This window comes from Lepidothrix coronata, unplaced genomic scaffold (genome assembly GCF_001604755.1).
Source record: "Lepidothrix coronata isolate B3197 unplaced genomic scaffold, Lepidothrix_coronata-1.0 Scaffold205, whole genome shotgun sequence".
Lineage (NCBI taxonomy): Eukaryota > Metazoa > Chordata > Aves > Passeriformes > Pipridae > Lepidothrix > Lepidothrix coronata.
The window spans coordinates 241,438-261,897 of NW_016690385.1; the positions used below are offsets into that span (position 1 = coordinate 241,438).

The 20,460-nt window shown below is 37.3% G+C and overlaps 1 protein-coding gene across 5 annotated transcripts in view; it reads right to left on the bottom strand.

Moving 5' to 3' along the window:
• The window catches only part of EPHA6 (EPH receptor A6), a 449,435-nt gene that overhangs the window by 104,292 nt on the left and 324,683 nt on the right, over positions 1–20,460 (bottom strand). For all 5 annotated transcript variants that reach the window (XM_017832764.1, XM_017832762.1, XM_017832763.1 and 2 more), the window contains 4 exons: positions 16,625–16,733; positions 12,532–12,602; positions 9,271–9,396; positions 919–1,104 (listed from right to left, as the gene is read on the bottom strand). In XM_017832764.1, coding sequence (XP_017688253.1) covers positions 919–1,104; positions 9,271–9,396; positions 12,532–12,602; positions 16,625–16,733 — 492 coding nt within the window. The remainder of the gene's footprint in view (positions 1–918; positions 1,105–9,270; positions 9,397–12,531; positions 12,603–16,624; positions 16,734–20,460) is intronic.

Below are 20,460 nucleotides of genomic sequence, written 5' to 3' on the forward strand. Positions count from 1 at the left end.
CTTTGTGTTTTCCAAACACAGCTTCTGATGTTGTAACAAAGTGAAAACAGGAAATATTCATAACATATTTACTGTATTTACTGTGAAGGTAAGAGGACATTATTGTTTTACACACATAACACTTCCCTTTAAAAGAAAAATATAAGTACTGCAAATTAGCAAGCAACATGGCTTAGTTGAGATGAATCAATTTTGAAAAGAAAATAGCTTTTTTAATTCCAGTTTTTTAATTCATTAATGGAAAAAAGATGGCATTAAAGAAATTACATGCATGTTAATGTCTTCTTACTTAAGTGAGCACTAGATATTTCAGCATTTCAGAAAAGTCCAGAACACCACTAAAAATGCTGGATTTCAGAGGCAAGGGATATTCTTGGCAGCTGCAACAGTTACATAGAGTAAGACATTTTGTAGATTATTCTGGAATTTTAGTAAAGTGCACAATAAGTTACAAAGTGTTTACATTGTATTTCTTTAAAATAGGAAATTTATCTCTTCTGGTACTGAAACCAGCAAGTCTCCACCAAATATATAATAAATACTTCTGCAAAAAGAAGAGTATAACTGATATTTTTCGAGACAATTTGACTTCACTGTCAACTCAGTTACTTTTATGGTTTTCTCCACTTGCCTACAGGCAACCTCTCCAGTCTATTTCATAAGACCCTGTAAAGACATCACTCAAATGAGGATGATTGTTGTTAAAAACTAAAACATTTCTAATTGAAAACAGATAGGCTGTGCATTTCCTACTCTGGTCCCAAACTTTGCAGTATCAACTGTCACTTCACGATTTGGAAGATTTCTGAGAACTGTAATCCATACTGAATGTGAACATAGATGCTTAATTTTGATACTAAGTGACACAGAATGGGAAAACCACCATCAAAGTCTTAACTAAAGATGTTAGTGACTTACTTTTTGTAACAACTCCTTCGAGGCGAATTATATTTGGGTGATCAAATTGTCCCATGATACTGGCCTCCCTCAGGAAATCTCTCCTCTGCCTGTCCATATAGCCACCTTTTAGAGTTTTAATTGCAACAGGGATCTCTCTTTTTCCTGGTGTCTTCAGACGTCCACTGCACACTTCTCCAAACTCACCTTAAATAGATTAAAATATAGGTTAGATCACTCATAGTGCCTGTACACAAAAATATTCAAGAAACATCTCTTAGAAGTGGGCAAGTTCCTGAATTTCATCACATCCCCGAAAACCAAAATATTCAACAGTGCTTCACAACAAATAATCACCTTTCCTTTGTGCCACACTGCGAGATCATGGGGGCTTGTATCACTCTCAGATTTTGAGACTGAATTTTGATATCAATATTGTGTGTGATATATAACTGAGAATGCCACGAGGAAGGAATGTAAGGACACTTGAGATTTTTATTCCAGTGATGACAAAATATCTATCTAAAATATCTGTTTATAGCAATATTTATCTCTAGGGTTGAAATGCACTGAGACCTGTATGATAAGAAAAGCCCTGAGACCATCAGAATACTTGGCTATCCTCAAACTGTAGGAAGTATTTAAAAAGTACTTTGTGCTATGATGTCCCAGAAAAGCACTTGCACATGATTTATTTAAATAGACTCACACACCTACTTGAAATTAATTATGCATTTCCCTATTCAGACACCCAAAGGCCAAGAGTTTCAGCAAATCTGGACTGAGTTGCATAACGAGAGGAATGTCAGAACTTTTTCCCCCCGATGTTCTCCTGTGTACATTATGGCCTGTGAGGAACACATGTCCCTGCATTCCCTTCACACATTTACTAATCGAATTTGTATGGAAATCACAACTTTCCTTTGATCTTGAAGTCACTCAGAAGCTATTTAAAGCCCCTACCAAACATACTCTGGATGCCTGCAGGTCACTTTTCAATCGGTCATAATTCAGCAAATGAAAAGCAACGTTCACAAAAATATTTCAAAGCACTACCCAGTGCAGGGAACTTCCATAGCAAACCAAATTTTCTACCCCAGTCATCTGGGAATCAGAACTGCAAAAAACCAAAAAATGAATAATGAACAGATATATATGTCGAACTGGAGGAAATAAATTGTTACCCCCTCCATCAAGTGTTGTCTGAACTAGTTTTCCTTAAACTTTAAGGACAGAAGAAAAGAAAAGAAAATAGGAAAGCTCCATCATGTAATAGTGTGCCTTCAGATATGAACCAAGTCTAGAAGAGAGAGTCCTTAAAGGCAGCAGCTTCACTTCAGAAAATCTGATGTTGCCGGATTAGAATGGATATTGTCATACAGTTTTTATTTTATTAGGTTCTGTCATTTCCACTAAAAGAAAACAAAGTTTTATTAGTCAATAAGATCCAGGAAGAGTGGAGGGATTAAAAGAACAGTTTCATAGCTTGTCTTTTACTTCAAAGACAGAGGTATCAACAAGTGCAAGAGTACAAGTAACAGATGCTGAGCATAATCTCTGAATAAATTATCAGCTTCTGAAACAGATAAAAAAAAATGAAGTGTCCCAGGTCTCCTTTCCACAAATCCCCCCTCCGCTCCCCTTCCCCCAATTTGTTTTTTCTACTTAATTTTCAAAAATAAATTAAAGCATGTGCTTCCCTGAAGATGTGTGCAAATATAAGATATGCGAAAATACATGTCACAGAATCACAGAATCTGCTGAGCTGGAAGGGACCCACAAGGATCATGGAGTCCAACTCTTAGCCCTGCACAAGACCATCCCCAAGAGTCACACCACGTGTCACTAGACTAATGTTCTGGGAATCTTTTGGCAAAAGTGGAAGTTGTGGAAGGATTTTCCTATATAATTTTTCCCCTTTAGAAGGCTCTCCTTAAAAGTTTGCTTGCCTGACCACTGAAAAAGTAGTAGCTAATTCGGACTTGTAAAGTCCTACCGTAAAAGAAAGTCATGAAACTTGAATACTTTGAAGGGAACATGGTATATTAATCTTCTATTCTGTGATATGTCCAGCAGAGCCAAAACACATCTCCAAAGCCACGATCTTATTTCATCTTACTGTTTTTTTCCAAATTAAATGCCTAATATGAGAAAAATTTCCAATTTCTTTCTCTTGATGAAACAGTGAAAAGTAAAAATACTAGAGCCTTAATATCCAGATTTTTAAAGAAATTTTGTGATCAATAAATCTGCAGAACTGCAAAATCTCATTTTTGAGAATAATTTGGAAAGCATAGGGAATAGAATAAATGATTTTGCTAACACAAGGTTATACAAGAGTACTACAACTTCAGAATTTCATCCCTCAGGGACTGTAAAAGGCTGTTCACCAAGTGTTTTTAAATAAATTAAACTGAAAGAGGCCAGAGAAGGGCTTACAGTCCCAAGATTTATTATCTCAACATCTAAAGCAGAAGAAGGAATATTGTGTCTTCTCCCTGACCTGTTCCTTTTACCTTTTTCAGATGCATGATTTGTAAAGTTAGAAAAGAATTTCACTGCCCTTGGATATTAGGATTGATAAACTGCTGAACATAAAGACTAAGAGCAGGTTTTTTGTGACATGATGTCAAACAGACAGTAAGTGATCATCAGCTCCCAGAACACACAGTTCCTACATTTAGAAACCTAAAGTGTGTGTAATAACTTCTAATTCTGTTTTAGATTAGATGGAAATCAATTTAAAGCATTGTGTTATTTACATGGAGAGTTTGACAAGATTTCATCCCACAGTAACTTTTCTGCTCTTTTCTTCAGATAAAGCATTTTCAATGTTTTTAAAGACAAGGGGGAATGTGCTCAACAAAAGGGATTTTTTAAATCTAAGAATCTAAGTCTCATTGCTTGGGTTTGATGATAAACAAGATAAATGTTGACCCTGCAGCAGTAAAGGTTCATGACTGCATGTGTAATAAGTGGAAGCTGAGAGTCAGATGTCAATGAAGTCGACAGCTTTCCTTGCTCCAGGGAAAAAGCTGATGATAACTAGAGGAAAAAATAGAGTTCAATGTCTGTTTAGTTTTAATAAAATTTAAATAATCCCTGGTTTAATGATCTAAACCTCACACATCTTACTGTGTGTTACACACTAAGAAGCTGATTGAGCAGTCTGGAAACTTAGCCTGTGCAAACCACAAGTCCCTTTTCTCACTCAGTCAGAGCATATGTGTTTTTTAAAGTGAAATAGGAATAGTCAGCCCCTTAAAAGTGTGACGTGCAGTCTGGTATTACTACATGGGATCAAAACAAATGTCTTGCAGCACAGACAGTTGCTGTTGCTACAACTGAAAGGTCACAGCACCAAATACAGCTTGGCTCATTTTCCCATTTTAGTCATTACACCTGTGGGAGAACTAGCAGGAGATTGAGATTATAAAAAGAATATAGTCTACTCTCTGTGAAAAATTGAGGAGTTGGTCCCTTCCTTGAGTTCCAATATTCTAACAAAGGAAATAAGAGGCTAATTTTACCTGTTAAAACAGACTTGACAAAGTACCTCTGGGAATTCCTTCTTTGAAGAGGTGCTGAAGCCTTAAACCAAATAGCAAGAAGTGAGGGGGCAGAAAAAAGTGTCATGGGCAAGATAGAAACAAATAATATGATAAAATGTCAGTAGGTGCAGCAAGCTCAATATGAGAGTTGCTGAAAGGGACCATCTGAAGAAAAGCTACAGTAATGAATTGATGGCAAATTTTGGGAACTGGCAAAAAGGTACAGAGTGATCTTTGGAAAAAAGCAATATGAAATCTGATGGAATATTTAATATTAGTGATTAAAAAAAATCAGCCAAGAGTTTTGAATCCAAGAATATGAATTACAATATTAAACAATACTAAAACTTTGTCATAAAGAGCAGATAAAATAAAAGGGAATTGCACCATTTAAACAATAATCATTGTAACTATTGCTAGAATGTGAACTTCATTAATGCATGTTTATTTGGTTGGTGTTATCACAAGCTAAGCAGCTAATACAATTAGGTCCTGTTTTGCTTTTTGGATTGTAATCTGCTTGTTATTATGAATTTTTTATCAAACTGCAAATTCCATTTTGGTTGTAAACTGTTTCCCCTACTGTGTTTACCTTCCTGTTTGAGACAGGAGGATAGAGGGAGAAGATATTAGAAGAATAACAAAAAAGACCATTAACAGCTATTAACTTGTATAATTTTTCATTCAGTCAAAAGGTCTATAAAACAGTAGTTTTTTTGGCTCAGATGAACTAGATGTAAGACAGGAGATGATGGGAAGCTGCTCAGGGGCAGAAATCTGTCTGTGCATCCATCTCGAATCTATATTTATGGTCAGATATTGTTACTTTAATGGAGATATTTTGTGTCTGCACCTGGAGTAGGTAAAGCCTGAATAATTTAGAGAGGATTTTGCAAGTTATGTAGTTCACTTCACCTTATTTTGTCCAAAGCATCAGAAAAAAGGACAGTAATTCAGAGTGTTTGCAGATGTGCTGGAATGCCAAAAGCATGTTAGAGGGGGAGACTAGGAGAGCTGAGATCAAACTTTCAATTAACTGTCTCCACAGAACATTGTGGTTGCCTTCAAAAACATCAGCTCAGTAAAAGTCAACCAGGAGGACCTGGAAAAGGGTTTTAACAGAGGCTGCACCATTTTCTTCTTGAAGTAATCTCACAAACTCAGTATCTGTTCTTAAACTGTTGCTGCTCTGCTTTTCTTATTCTTACCTGCCTAATGAGATGAATTTACAACAGTAACGTTGATTAAATCTACAAATAAATGTAGAGACATTATCTTTTTATTTTGGCTATGAAATCTTTGACTGTTGCTGGCCAAGTGTCATCTTGATCTTTGTTACTACTAAAGGCTATTTTCCAATCTGCTGTTTCTGCTTGAAGTTTTTGCTGCTTTTTCAATTTGACCATTTCTTGCCACCTTCTCTGAACCTTTTTTTAATATCTGATGGAAAATCATCGTTATTTGGAGCAGTCAGTGTGCAAGCAAGAATTTTAGACATTTTCCTCTTTTTTTAATATCATATAATACTACCTTTATGTTACTAGGACTTGACACCGAAGGATCAGACCCAACTGTCTGTGTAACATGGTTAATAGGGTTGGTTTTTAAAAGATGAAAATGAAAACTTTTAGTTCTTGAATGCAAATAATTGTTGTTTGAAAAATTAAAGTTACAGAAATTAAAAACGAAAATCATTGACCAAAATAAATTGTTAAAACAGAACAAATTTAAGAAATGCATCAATATCTTCTTAAAAGATATTGATGTTTCATTTTGTAAAAGATGTTGATTTTTGGTTTCGCTTAGGTGAAGATTTAAGTATCTTTATAAGTAATTCTCCTGTGATAAGAAATGCATTTTATATCCAGTTGAAATGTTTAATATAGAATTAGAGAGAATTCATAGAGAAAGTTTTAGGACTGTTGTGAATTATGCTGATATGTTATGTCCCTTGGTAGCTATTAAAGAACTGTGTAAGAATTTGTAGTCTCTGTGCCTCAGCCATGGTATTTAACCTGTATCTTGCCTGCATAGAAATAGGTTTAAATTTCATTTCAAGCAGTTTGCAAGTCCTAGTAGGTGAATATTTTTGTAGATGGCAAATTGCCCAAGTAATTTTAGAAAAATAAAAAACATAAGAATAAAATGTCAAAGTATACACTCCCCCACATAAAAGAAAAGGGGGAAAGAAGCTGAGCAAAGAATTTTCATGAATTAATTGAGAATAAGGACACAATTTTAATCTGAACTAAAATCAATAAACCCAATCCCTGCCTATGGTATTCAACTGCTTGGAAATCAGTAGTTACATTAGTGTTAGTGTTAATGTAGTTCAAAATGCTTTATAATCCAAGATATCAACATCTATATTATGTCTGAAGAAAAGGAAGAAATAAAAGAAATCAGATAGAATGTTTTCTGCAGAAATCAGCCCTCTGGAGGCTCTCTCAAGCTCATAATTTCAAAGGTGCACAGAACTACATATTATGTGGTTTAAGCAATCAGGTGGACTGAAGTACTCCAGAGATATGGACTGCACTGGGAAACAGAACTGTCCCTCTTACTTTCAGGTCAATACTTTTCTCCCCTGTTTGTTAGCAGACATGGTTTCATTTCTGTTATATTATTTACATCACCTTTTCTAGTGCATAAAGCACTTCTGAGCAACGCTGAAGTTATTTCCGCTCTTGTCAGTGTAGTAACGTATCATTAAATGAGGGATCTTAAGGGACAAATACTTCTCCTTTCTAGAGTGACTAAGATATATGAAACAGAGATAAAAAAGAAGGATCACAGTGCATTATGTCTTCTGACAGTAATTTTCCTGGCAATATTCTTCAACATGAGTTCTTTGGTGGGTTCACTATGAGCAAATTAAAACGAGGTTTTCTTTCCACTGAACCCCTTTTAAAAGATGTAACTGATTTTTCAAGTCTGTCGTATTGTGAATGATTTCACTTTTTTTTTTTCCTTCATGGCATTAAAGTGTAAGAAAGTAAATAAGGTTAAAGTAAGTAAGTAATAAAACAGCATTATTAAAGAAAGCCCAGTAGCTCAAAGATGGGCACTGGAGCATGGAACGTACTAAATAAATTTACATTGAGGTGAACATCTGTGCAGTCAGTATTGTAAGCACCTTTAACACAACAATTTACAAAATTTAGTCACTTTTAATATCTTGAGGACACAGAGAAATATCCATATTGTGTAATATGAAGACAGGGAGTGTTAATCTCCTTTGCAGGAAGAAATTATATTTCAGAGCTGGATTCTGTTCCTACATCCATCAAAATTTCTGACAGAGACTCTCAGCTCTCCCACCTTCCCCTTCTGTTGCGGCTGAGAAATGATTAATTCTCCTCAGCCATTATAGGGTAATAACACAGAGAATGTAAACTACCACAGGAACTCCAGACTCTCCTTGTCAGTCTGTTTTTTGTTTTAATTTGTTATAACTGTAAGAAATGTTGGTGGTCCTTCTGAATGGCATGTTGGTCATAAGCTGTGCATTGAGATCCACTGGTTAGGTAAGTTTGCAAGGCCCTTTTCTGGCCTTGTCTCTCTAAGTCCTCAGTAAACCATGAACTGAGTAAAACACAGCAAACAATCTCAGGCCCTGGACAACAATGAAATGTTTTCTGCCCCACATAGTCAGAACACAAGAAATGGTTTTACAAGACTGTTTTTACAAGTATTTCACTTTTGTTGTGTTACCCTCAAGGGTGTGTTTTCTGTCACCATTGAGCTGGTGACACTACCATCAGGACCTCTAGTGAACTCTAGAAGGCAGCCATGAGCCTTTAACCCTACAAAGACTTTCCAGAAGTGAATGTGTGGGAATACTTGCACATCATTTTCCTGAGCAGTAAAACCTGACAATTAAATCAAACCTCAGACAAGAGTATAACACAATGCATGGAGAAGACATTGCACATCAGCAAAAGTAGGATCCCTGAAAACACAAGGGGCACTTTGTCTCCCCTAGGGAAAAAAGAACAATGTACATACAGGATGAATGAACTTCTGAAACATTATCAAACAGCTGTGAAGTGGCCTATAACCCCAGTGAGATATTCTCAACTGAAGGTAAATGCTCCATAGGTGAGAACAGTCTAAAACAATTGATCAGATGTAATTCCTTTCTGTCTCCACCACACACTTGAACTAACTGGGATATAGGAGGAGATCATGAAGCTATTTTTCCATTCATCCTACTTTTCAAGTCCCCATCACCTTTCATACCATCTCCACCTCCTTATCAGAATTTCCTTTTTCCCTTCTGCTAATGATCCTTCTCCACACAGGAAAGCCTGTCCCAAGCCAGCCTTTCCTTTCTCTCTCCTCATCCTCCTCCTGTTTTTTATTTAAGGATAACTTTTTCTCAGTCTTCATTCTGAACTTATCTCCCCACAGAAAGAAATTCTGATCTAATTTCATGCTCAGTGACTGAGAACACATGACAATAACTATGGCAAATGCTGAGTGACACAAGGGTTTGAGTGCATCTGGAAAAAAAAACAAACCCCTAACAAACAGGGCAAAAAACCAACCCTACCCAAAAAAATTATAAAGCTTTAAAAAACATTTAGGATAAAATATTGTGTTGGAGAATCTCCCTTTAGAGAACTCCTGATTTAAATATGAACATATTTGGAGCATGAGCTGGATACAATACCTCAGTTACACCACACTTTAGAGAGGACTGTCTGAGAAACACACCCACATTTTCTGCTATACTTGACCACTTGTGTTATCCTGGTGACTCAAGAAAAGCAGCCTTGCCAGGCCTGGACGTTTCTTTTTAAAGCGGGTATAGTTTTACCTGCCCCAATAACTCTTTCAATACGAATTCTTGAAGGATCTATCTCCTTTGCAAACTCATGGACAGCAAGAGATGGGTCTTCATACGTGTCTGGATCAATGTATGTTTTAAGTCCTGGGAAACGCACTGCAAAAAAGCAGAGAATAACAGGAATCAAGAACTTTCACATTGTGCACTGCAACAAGATTTATTTATTTATTTATTTTTAAACTAGACAACTGAAAGGATTGGAAACAATTTATTAAATCTTCCACGTTTAAAGTTCCAGAACCCAACAGAAGAGGATAATGACCCCAAGTTACTAATGCTTGCTACTGATTTCGCAGAACCAACTGCAGAATGCATGAGTTGTCCCCATTTGGACCATCAAAGATTGAGCACAGGCTTAAACATTTCCTCTTATCCTTCAAGTGGCTTATTTAGGCAAGGCTTCTAAGACACTAATGAGCTGGTTCTTACAACTCTATAGACAGAGAATGATTCTCTGACAACCCAACACAAGCAAAAGCATTCCAAAGTACTGACTGAAAGTGTAAAAAGGTCCTGCTGGGCTCTGCTCAAATCTTCTGAGGTGTTCTGGGTGACTGAAAGCATGGATACTTCTTCAGGATTGCTGCAGTGCATTGTTGCAACAAACATCCTTCCAGCTTGCAATGATGACTGATAATCAGTGTTATCATATAGAATGGAGAAAATACCAGTATTAGTTTCTTTGAAGGTTATTTATACCTCTAGTTACTGTCAAGTTTGCCAGTTACATGAGTCCCAGAGTTTATTCTGTCCCACGGAAAGAAAATGTCAAAGGCCTTAAGAAAACTCAGTCTTTGGTATTTAACTTGATAAGAGAGTGCTGAATTCTTATGCTGTTTTGTCTCTGTCCCAGATGAAAACAAGCATCTCCTGAGAAACAGCATTTCAGGCAGGAAAATTAAGAGGACAATAAAGTTTTTGGAAACTTCTTCCTAAGACAAAATATCAGCCCTAGTTAAATTGTAAGGAAAATGCAATTTTGATTTTGGGTATGTTAAATTACATTCTTCTTCTTTTCTTTTCTTTTCTTTTCTTTTCTTTTCTTTTCTAAAGAAAAGAAAAGAAAAGAAAAGAAAAGAAAAGAAAAGAAAAGAAAAGAAATTTTTTTTAAATTGTAAGCATTTCCTTTCTGAATTCTATTTAATATTTTAGTCTGAAAAGGCTCCTTGGAGCCTCAGTACTTAGCTTATATCCTTAAAGAATGCTTCAAGTACAGCTGGTAAATTTGGAAAATGCAGCAAGTCATGAGAAAATATGAGGTGGTCACTTGAAAGGCTGTCTAAAGTGACACCAAGTGAGGGCTCAATGACATGGGGAAAAGCAGAGCCTCAAGACTAGCAGCCAGGGCAGCTTATATTCCCCTTCACTGCTCCTTGGGCAATTTAGGCAACCTGTCCTTTACTTTGAAAACACCGGTTCCTAATTCACTCCTTTCATTTAGCAGTGGGTGGCTGAACATTCCTTTTGCCTAACAGGTCAAATTTTTGAGATCCTTTCCTCTAAGGATGAGTCCTGGAGGACTGTGCTGCTTTGTCCTCCTCTGGTCAGCTGGAACAACCAGAGAGCCAGGTGCAAGATGAGAACAAAACTATCCAAATCCATTTCCAAGGCTTTGATAATTCCTGTCTGTTTCCTTGGAGATGGCCGTGGCAAGAGTGGGATGGTGCCAGATGGCTTTGGAAGGCTCGGGCAAGCCATCATTTTCTGGCACTCCTGATATCCCTTGTGTTCCTGAGTATCGCATGTTCAAGAACTTATCGTTGTTTCTCTTGGACTGTCTGGATGGAAATCCTTTTCAGGCTGCTACCATGTGATGATTAAGTTCTGGAAAACTTTCAATCCATTAACAGAAGTTGATGTAAATAATGCATCAACTTATCGGGATAAAAGGAGGCTACTGCAGCTGGGTTCAGAGAATCCCTTTAAAAAGAATTCAGCATTTCTCAGCCATTCCTCTTATCACTTAATAGCTGAGTCTAAAGCAGTTCATTATCTGATGAGCTTCAGCCAGTCTGGGAGTGGTCACCCTTATGCTGGTCCTGGGAGCGATTGCACAGTCCCAGGTGTTGTTTCAGGTTGAGTTGCTGGATCCCAAATCCATAAGCAGCCAGCAGCCAGGCAAAGGTTGCTGTGTGGAGGATGTATTTATGCAGGTGCTGTTTAGTGTAAAGGAGGGAATATTGTTGGCAGTACAGTCTTGGCTGCTGGGGTAAATCACAATAATTCCGCTTTATCCTTTGTTCTGTGGAGCACATACATGAGCAGAGATTTGCCCCCTCCAGTGTGATGCTGAGATAACTTGAAATGACTGAGAAGCCTCTGAGATGAAGCTTTGTGTCAACATGAAATACAGGTACCATTTACCCCAGCCTGAAAGACACTGAGTGAGGCTTTCTTTTAAATTCAGTCACAGATTCAGAGGCATAAATCAAGCTCTCCTGCTGGAAGGCTTTTGTCCTCTTTCATTTCTGACCATGCTTGGAAACAAATGACAAACAAATATTTCTAGGAAGTATACTTTATGGGGAAATGTGCCCTTTTCCTTGACAGAAAGAGGCACTTGGCTAGATATAGTGGTGTCACCTGTAAAAAGATTTTACTTCTGGTGACTTAACTTCTGTGTTGATCACGGTGTTTCCAGGGGTGCTATCAAAATGATGAAAAAATAAAATTTTATACCCTTTGTATAATACCCTTGGAATAAAAAGACAAACTAGTAAGGCAACTAATTTAAACTAGGTAGCTAAACTAAACTATATAAACTAATGTACTGCCCGTGAGAGATTGGCAGGATTTTCTTTCACTGTACTGATCAGTGAGCAGGAACATGAGGGAAGACAACCCATTCCACTTCTTATTTCTTGGGTGGCTGGAAGTGTAGATCCCTAAATCCAAAGAGAACTAGATACAAATAAGTCACATAGTCACCAAGAGAGGAACTTTGAGGCAGAAATTTAATGTCAAGAACAACTGAGACGTCACAGAAATATACCTGAAAAACTGATTAAATGTTAATAATTAAATGAAAAAAAAACCCATAATAACTAGAGTGAATTTAGTGAAATTGTTCAAGAGGACATAATCCCCCCCACCTTTGATGATGCAGACAGTAAGGAACTACTCAAATGACCAGATTAAAATAGCAGGGGAAAAAGCTTTCCAGGAAACAATGAACATTCTTCATTTAAAACATGATATAGATATTATGTAACACAGTGTTGAACTACTTACAATGTCCATTTTGCAAATGAGCCCTTCTTTTCTCCTCAGATTTCATTTTGGCCTTTATGTACCACTGGCATCTTTCAAGAAAACAAGTGAGGTTTTAAATAAAATACTTGCCATGGATAAAATAAATGTACATTAAGTTTTATCTGCCCTTTTATGAAAATCAGAATCTTTGCATTTGGAATACACATTTAGTTATGAATCTAAAGAGGGAAATATGAAGAACTACAAATAGATTACATACAAAGAAAAACAGATCAGAGTTGAATTATTAGCATGAAAGTGACTACTTGAGTTTAAATTTCATTCAAAATTTTATTTCAAGTTTGACTCCTTCAAAGAATTCTGATACTTTAATAAATTATCACTTCCCTGCATTCCTGTTTGCATATGTAAGTTAGTGGTAATTAAACCTTATCCTATTAACTTTCATATACAGTGGGTGAAAAAAGCTTACATTTTCTTCCTAATTGAATAATAATGACTTCACTACATTTCATGAAAAAAAAAAAATTTTTCTTCACATCAGGATCACTTTTTTCTTTATTTTTGCTGAGTGGCTCTGTGCAGTGCAAGCCAGGCACTGATTTATTATTTCTTCTAAGATAGCAAATATCATACAGGATAAACATTAGGTTTTAGCATATGCCTCTATGATTGCTATAAAATTGCAAATCCTTGGCAAACAACCCAAAACTCAGTGGAAGTTCATGAATTGTCAGCAACCATATCTGACAATGCAAGGGTATATGTTGCAGAAAACTGCCACACGGCAAGTTTTTGGGTTCCTGGTAATGAAATCTCCCCCAGCCTGAATGCTGCCAACCTGCTAATGCTGATTGAGAGGGTCACATGGTAGCAGCAACTGTCTCAGTCAAGAAAAAACCAAAATATTTGATCTTGGTCTTAAAGCACGCTCTCACCCACTGAACAGCCTAAGAATTATTATTTAGAGGGAAACCTTTTGGTCTAAGGGCTGTTGAGGCACTGAACCCAGCGGAGAACAGCAGTGCCCGTGGACATGTTATTTAGTGTACAGACATACAGTTCCAAAACCAGCTTGGAAAAAAATGACTGTCCTCCCTATGTACATTACCAGCCTCATAAAATTAAATAAACCTTAATTAAAGGCAGTATATCTACACAAACGATGATATGAGAAACAGGTGAACACCCCCACCTCATTTCAATGGTTAGTTTAAACTGCTGGAACACAGTAGGAACACTCACAAATCCATTCACTGCTACACAGGTAATGATGAATGGGCAGAAGATTCTGTACCTTGTGGAGGGAAATGCAAACCAGTGGACTCTCAGATTCTGCGTAAGCCTAGGGATTGGAAACCACTCGCTGTGACCACTAAGGATGACAGAGCCATTTCAGGACCTGAACAACTGGTCTGTAGGGTGCCAAGTGCCAGGAACACTAAATAGGAGTTCTTATACTTCAAGTGTCTGCCCAAGGGAACAGTCAAACATTAAGAAAGACTTTAACCCTGTCCAGTCCTCCCAAGTGTGGCCCCAAAGTATGACTACAGTGGTCAGTGACTGATCACCAGCAGAGGAGTCTCCTCATTCTCTGCTCGTGTTGGCTACAGAACAATCAGAGAGGAATAATTTCTGTAATGATAAGACTGAATCATACTGAGCTTTAACATCACATTTCCTGAAATTAAGCCAAGATCCCCTGTCCTGTGCCTCCAAGTCTCTGCTGCTTTCATTTTTCTCTCTAGGACTGACAGTCGTGCTTCCTGCTTGCTCTGGGTGGGTAATCACTCAGCAAAGTGCAGAGCCAGGTGCTCATTTAACCCAGCCTCTCCACTATGAATAGACTCATCAGCAGCCTGGAGACTCGACAGCTCATCAAATTGTTAATTCTAAACACTGGAGCAGAGCACATCTGTAGGGTACCAGTCGCATTTTTCATGCTGAAATTTGCCTCCAGTCCTAGAGTAAATTGAGTATTTATTCAAAATTTTCTTGCTCTGTCTTCTGTGGAATACGCTCTTATCACTGCATTTAAGCAGCACTTCAAAATGAATTCGTATCTTACATAATTGAAATGATCCCTTTGAGTAAGGCATTAGAAAGCTAAGAGAATCTCCGATATCCTTAATGCTGGCAAACAGGAGGAATAAACCAAAAGAAACCCATTTCCATATTTTTTTTTTCATTCCTGAGTTTAGTGAGGTTTTTTTTCTAAAGGAAGTGTTTGAGTTATGCTTCAGGATTTCACATTAGGATTCCACAGTTATTTTCTCTGGAAGTTTGTCTAAATAATTCCTCTCTCTTCTGAAAGACCTTGCTGTTTGTCAGCTTCTGTAGTAATGGCAGGAATATTTACTTAGCTTCTAAGATTATTTAAGGTCACGGTATGTTCCAAGGTTAACTGCTCTCATCAAGTTCAACAGAAAGTTAGACTTAATTGGTTTTATTATTTAGCAGAAAGAACATTAATTCACATAATGGCAGCTACTGTGGTTGCTGAGGTATTGCAAATAAAACCTCTGGCCTACACTGATAGAACTTCACTTTCTTTTCAAGTTAGAGGTAATGCTATACCAACAAAACAGAAATATAATTACAAATTTAAAAGTGCCACACAGTCCATTAATATCAGCCCTGTCTCTGATGACCATTATCACATTCAGAAGATTTAAGTGTAACATCTTTTCTGGCAGTGTAAACACAGGCCCTAAACCAGGACAGTGGGAGTGCAGAATCCTTTCCTAACTCTGGATTTTTTCTGTCCCCAAGCCAGGTAAGAAGGAAACTCCATGGAGAATCCTACTCAGATGAAGGCTCTTCCAGCATCTTTTTTTGTGTGTCTGAAGGAGGGAAAGGGGAAAAGGATAGAGAGGGGTCAGAGCCCACACAAACTCCAAGGCCTCACAGAGGAGATGGGATCATAATCTCTTTGTCCTTTTAAATTTTGTTTTGCTTCCAAGTGGAAGCAGGTGAAGTCCCGAAATCACTCAGGAAACACCCAAGGCTCAGTGAAAAAGGAAAAAAAGGCACCCTGGAAGGAGTTGTACCTGTGAGAATCTGAGCTCCAGCAAGGAGTGGTGTTCCTACCTACACATGTCTTTTTTAGCATGTCCAGTTAGAATTTGTGAGTTCCCTTAAAACCTTCACTGTGCAATTCAGCACGGCATCTGGCCACTCAAACCAAAATGCTTCCTCATCCAATTTGCATAATGTCATTATTTGATCCTAATCAACACATCCACTGAAGAAAGGTGGACAAAGAGCACTGCATTGAAAGAATTGTAAGCACAAGAATTGGCTAGTTATAAAAAAACCCACATGGTCCAGACTGGTGAATTCCCCTGCCAATGCAGCAGTACTGCTGCAACACAGATTTAATTGGGATATCTTCAATCTTAAAAAAAAAAGCCAGAAAGCAATAAAACAGGACCTTTAGGAAACTATTTTCTGTTTGCCAGTGATACCACAAGCAGAAGAATCATTCTAGTGTTTCGGAGTATAGTATTCCTTAGTTTAATTTCATAATATAATTCCTGCTTTTTATCTTAAGAGATGCAGAAATGTGCATATAAAATAGGTGCATAATTTTGTATGACTTTTCCTGCAAATTTAATATAGTGAAAGTAATAAAAAATGGTCCATTCAAGTGTATTTAGCAAGCTACATTGCCAATTCCAAGACATCAAAAATCCCAGGGTTGCACCCTCCAAAGCTTTGCAATTTACAGTTATGAGATTTTATAAAATATATTGTAGGAATTTTTTCTTTCTTTTTTTTTTTTCTTGTAATGTCAGAGCCTTGAAGGTGCAGCAGGTACAATGTGTTTTTAAATTTTCACTCTGGAGGCAAGAGGTCCAGAAACTGGTTTTTAAAATATCCAAGCTATTTCCTGATTTCACATAGTTGCTTATCTGCCCAAACTGAGTCTTTATGGAAAACAACACTCACGAGAGAACTGTGAGTACGACCCAAAGAAGGCATTCACCCCACTGTTTAATCTTTATTTCAGCACTGAAAATGGGGTTTAATGATTTAACTATTATTCTTAAATTCTGAGTTTTAGATGGTTCCAGCCCTGCCTAAATGAGAATGCTGTAGCTTTAATTACCTCCCAGTGATCAGGAAGAACAAAGTGAGGATGACCAGGAGAGTGAATCCACCAACAGCAGCAGTGGCAATGACAAGAATCTGCCCCTGCTCCGCAGCCATATCAGAAGCTGAAAGAGAAGCACAAAGAAAAGAGGTTAATGCTCCACCATCCAGGGGTTTTGAAGGATGGGTGAAAACATTTCAGTGGTCAAAAGTTACAAATCGTTTATAATAGTTTCCCCTTGCTTAGCAAGGTCATCAGATGAGAATGTTTGTGAAGTGAGAAACTATAATCCATGTCCCAAGCAGGAGGAAGGGGAGAAGGTGTTTACAGGCTTTTAAAATGAGGAGCTGGCATTATCAGAAACTTGTAGTTGACTTAAGTTTGAATATGACAGGATTTTGGACACAAAACTGCATTTTCGTCTTTAGCTTTATTTATCTTAATCCTGCATCTAATTCAGAACTTCTCTCCATCCACCTGGCCCATGAAGTCATCAGCAGAGCTGTGTGTGTAAGAGATACTAAACCAGCTTCAGGAGGAAGCAAAGTAGAAAAAGAAAAATGTGGAGCTTCACAGACACTTCAGCATGTCTGGTGTTTATTTTTATTGACACAAAATGCATAGAGTTTTCCCACAATATGCTTTGGGGATTGTCAACGCTGTAGCTGAAAAAAAATAAAATTAATTTTCTTATGCCTCGTGTTTTTCTCTCTGCTTTTTGTAGGATGTTTAGGAGTTAAAAAAGATCACCTGGTCTCCAGACACTTGCTTTTTTTATTAATGTATTGTGTATAATATTAAATTTTTACATTGACAAAGCACCTACTTACAATGAGATTGGTCCTCACTGTCCAAGTACTACATAAGTAGAAAAAGAATTAGGCTTGTTTTTTTCTCTATCTCCTGTCTTGTGACTTCAGAGTTTTATTTGTTGAACTCAGTTACACTTGAACATTTTCACCACATGACATTTACCCAATTCTTACTTTCTATTTCCATGGGAAATAAAACATTGTTTTGAAAGGAGAATAAATAATTCTATTCAATGACCTCTGACAAGAGTAGTAAAAAAGAAAAGAAAATAATTTTTACTTTTGTCAGGAAAGCAACTTTGATATTTTAAACTTGCAAACTGTTCAATAAGCAAAATCTTCAACTTTCTTTTGGCACCAGTTGATTACAGCTTAGGGAAGTCACCAAAGCTGCTGCCTAGAAATCTCAGCAGGCTATATTCTCTCACTTTGCGGTTGATGAAGCCCAATACAATGCACACATTGCATTCAAAGCCCCATAAAATGCTGTTTCCAAGAAAAACATTTGGCTTCTAAATAATATTTGTGTGAGTTTAGAAACTAGCAGTGTAAACTGGCTTTGTAATAGTAGTAAAGCAAATAAAAACAACAGTAGTTTATGTAAAATTTTCAGCAAAAAAGCAACTTGTTAAATTTCTGCCATTAGGTTTCTCTCCATATAATTTTATGGAATCATGCACAGGCAGTAAATTACAAGGCGCTCAGTATCTGTGGTCATAAGCTTTCTGTAGACAAGTTAAATATACACATTTTCCAATAAATGATGTAGCAAATACTCACTGAATAGCTAATCTCCAAAATGATATCTAGTGATGTTATGGGAGTTACAGTGTGCTGTATTATGTTCCACAGAGTCAGATTTAGTTGGAAAAATACAACATAACAAATATCATGCCCCACAAGTAACAAGGCAAATAATAACAGGCTCTCCAAATAAAAAGCTGAATATTTTCAGACTAGTGGGAGTCGTGCTAAATGTTGCAAAGATTGTTACAGCCAGGCACGGTTGGCAGCTGTGATGGAGAAGGTTTCAGAGGAGTCTTTCTTGCCCATCTCTGTGATGGAAGTGAAGGAACAGCCTGCAGCTCTCTTTTTTTGTTTTTAATAGGAGAAAGATGGGTGAAAAAACAGTGAATTCAGCAGAGGAAAAGCAAACCACGAGCTCAGATAAATTAGCTGTGGTTTCCGTCAACAGATATTCATTGCCAAGGTAACAACTCAGGGCCTTTCTTGGTGCAAATGTAGGGACCAACTCTGTGGTCTGAAGCAGCACCCTGCAGTTATGGAGATGGAGAAAGTCGTGTGCCCTGGATCATTTCTCCTGGATGGAGATGCTATTTCCTGGAGTTCTAGCTAAAACAGAATCCAATCTATCCATTTAATAATACATATTTTCTATCAGGAACCAAAGTCATAGTAATGAAGGGGAGAAATTCTAGCCTGGCTTTAGTTCTTTCCACCTCTAAGCAGTATAAGTTTTAGCTGAGACTGTAAGTACTTAACAAGTGACCATTCTGGTTCTCTTGTTTGTATTTTACTGTATTAGCAGAGATGTCAGAGTCCAATACATTAGGATTTCTTTTTCTCAAGTAGCCAAATAACTATAAGGAGCTTTCAAACCTGAAACTTCCAGATGACCTTAATTTACTTGTCAGATAAAAAAGTCAAATGACAGACAAGTATAATTGGAAAATGTGGATTTCTTAAAAACTGACAGAGAGGCAGGTAAGGTAAAATGATGGAAATACTTATTTTTGCTTGAAGTGATCTTTCAATAAAATCAATAAAGGCACAGTGCAGTGAACATCACACATACAAGCACATGTGTATGCACATACAGAGACTTATCACACGCAGGTAAAAGGTTCCATAAAACACTATTTAGGCAGTGAGAAGACAGTAATCAGGGACATTCAACATTTTTTTTTCTTACAGCATTTTTCCATTCTAGATTAAATTCAATATGTCTCTCAATCTCTGTTCTTTTCTCATTTCTCCAGCCTTCTCTTAAGTTCAAGTTGTAAATACTAAGAACTTTAATTGCTTCTGGTCTGCAGGTTCTTGAATCTTTTTTGTAATTTCCTGTTTTTTTCTTCCTTATTTTTCCTGTGCATATTGGTATATGACCCTGTGTTTCTCCTCAGAACTAGTTTGATTATTCAAGACAGAAAAACTCAGTTTAAAAAACAATTATGGTAGGTTGCAAAGTCAAGCAAGTTCCTGCAACCTTATTTCATGTCTTTGTGTGTACATATTAGACTACTGCATTTAATCACAGAAGCACACAGCATTTTTCTCCCAGAATCTCATTTTTAGACAACACTGTCAGTACTCATACAGCTAAAATCAATATTTTGTTGTCTCTATGCTGTCCAGTGCACAGTCTCATATCTGCCAACTCTGCACCATCCAAATCCATCCAGTGCTAGATGATCAGTAGCTCTGTGAGCACAGGGATGAATGTGGCCGTACCATGTATGGGGCCATATTCCATTTGTTGAAGTTGATAGACAAGGGGGTGAGGAAGCGCTGGTGCAACAGGAATACATAAGCCAATAAATTCATTTTGACAGAAAACGTACTTTAAAAAATGAGTAACCTAAGACAAGGAAAAGGGAGAATTTGTTACTTATCCCAGCAGATGATTCAATAGTATTCTGTAATGTTTGGGTGTCAAAATACTTCAAACACATTGTACCTGCAACTAATGTGATTAGTCAAAGTGATGACTTCATTTTAAAACTGCAGCATGTATATAACACATTATTAACCAGATAAACTCTTCACTTCCCTTAATCCTCATGCTCAGCTTGGGTTATATGCCTGAAATGACATTTAAAGTGTCTAATTGCATGGTTCCAGCTTCCTTGCTTGACAGCATGCCCAGATATCCCTCCTGCATCCGGCCTGGTGTCAGTTCTGTGCCTACAAGCTGCTCTTGACATCCATACCCTGTCTTGGCTCCTTTCTGGGTTCTTCATCCGAATGTGTGGAGGAGGAGCTGCACTTTCCCTCCTCTCTGGGCTGAAGGGAAATATC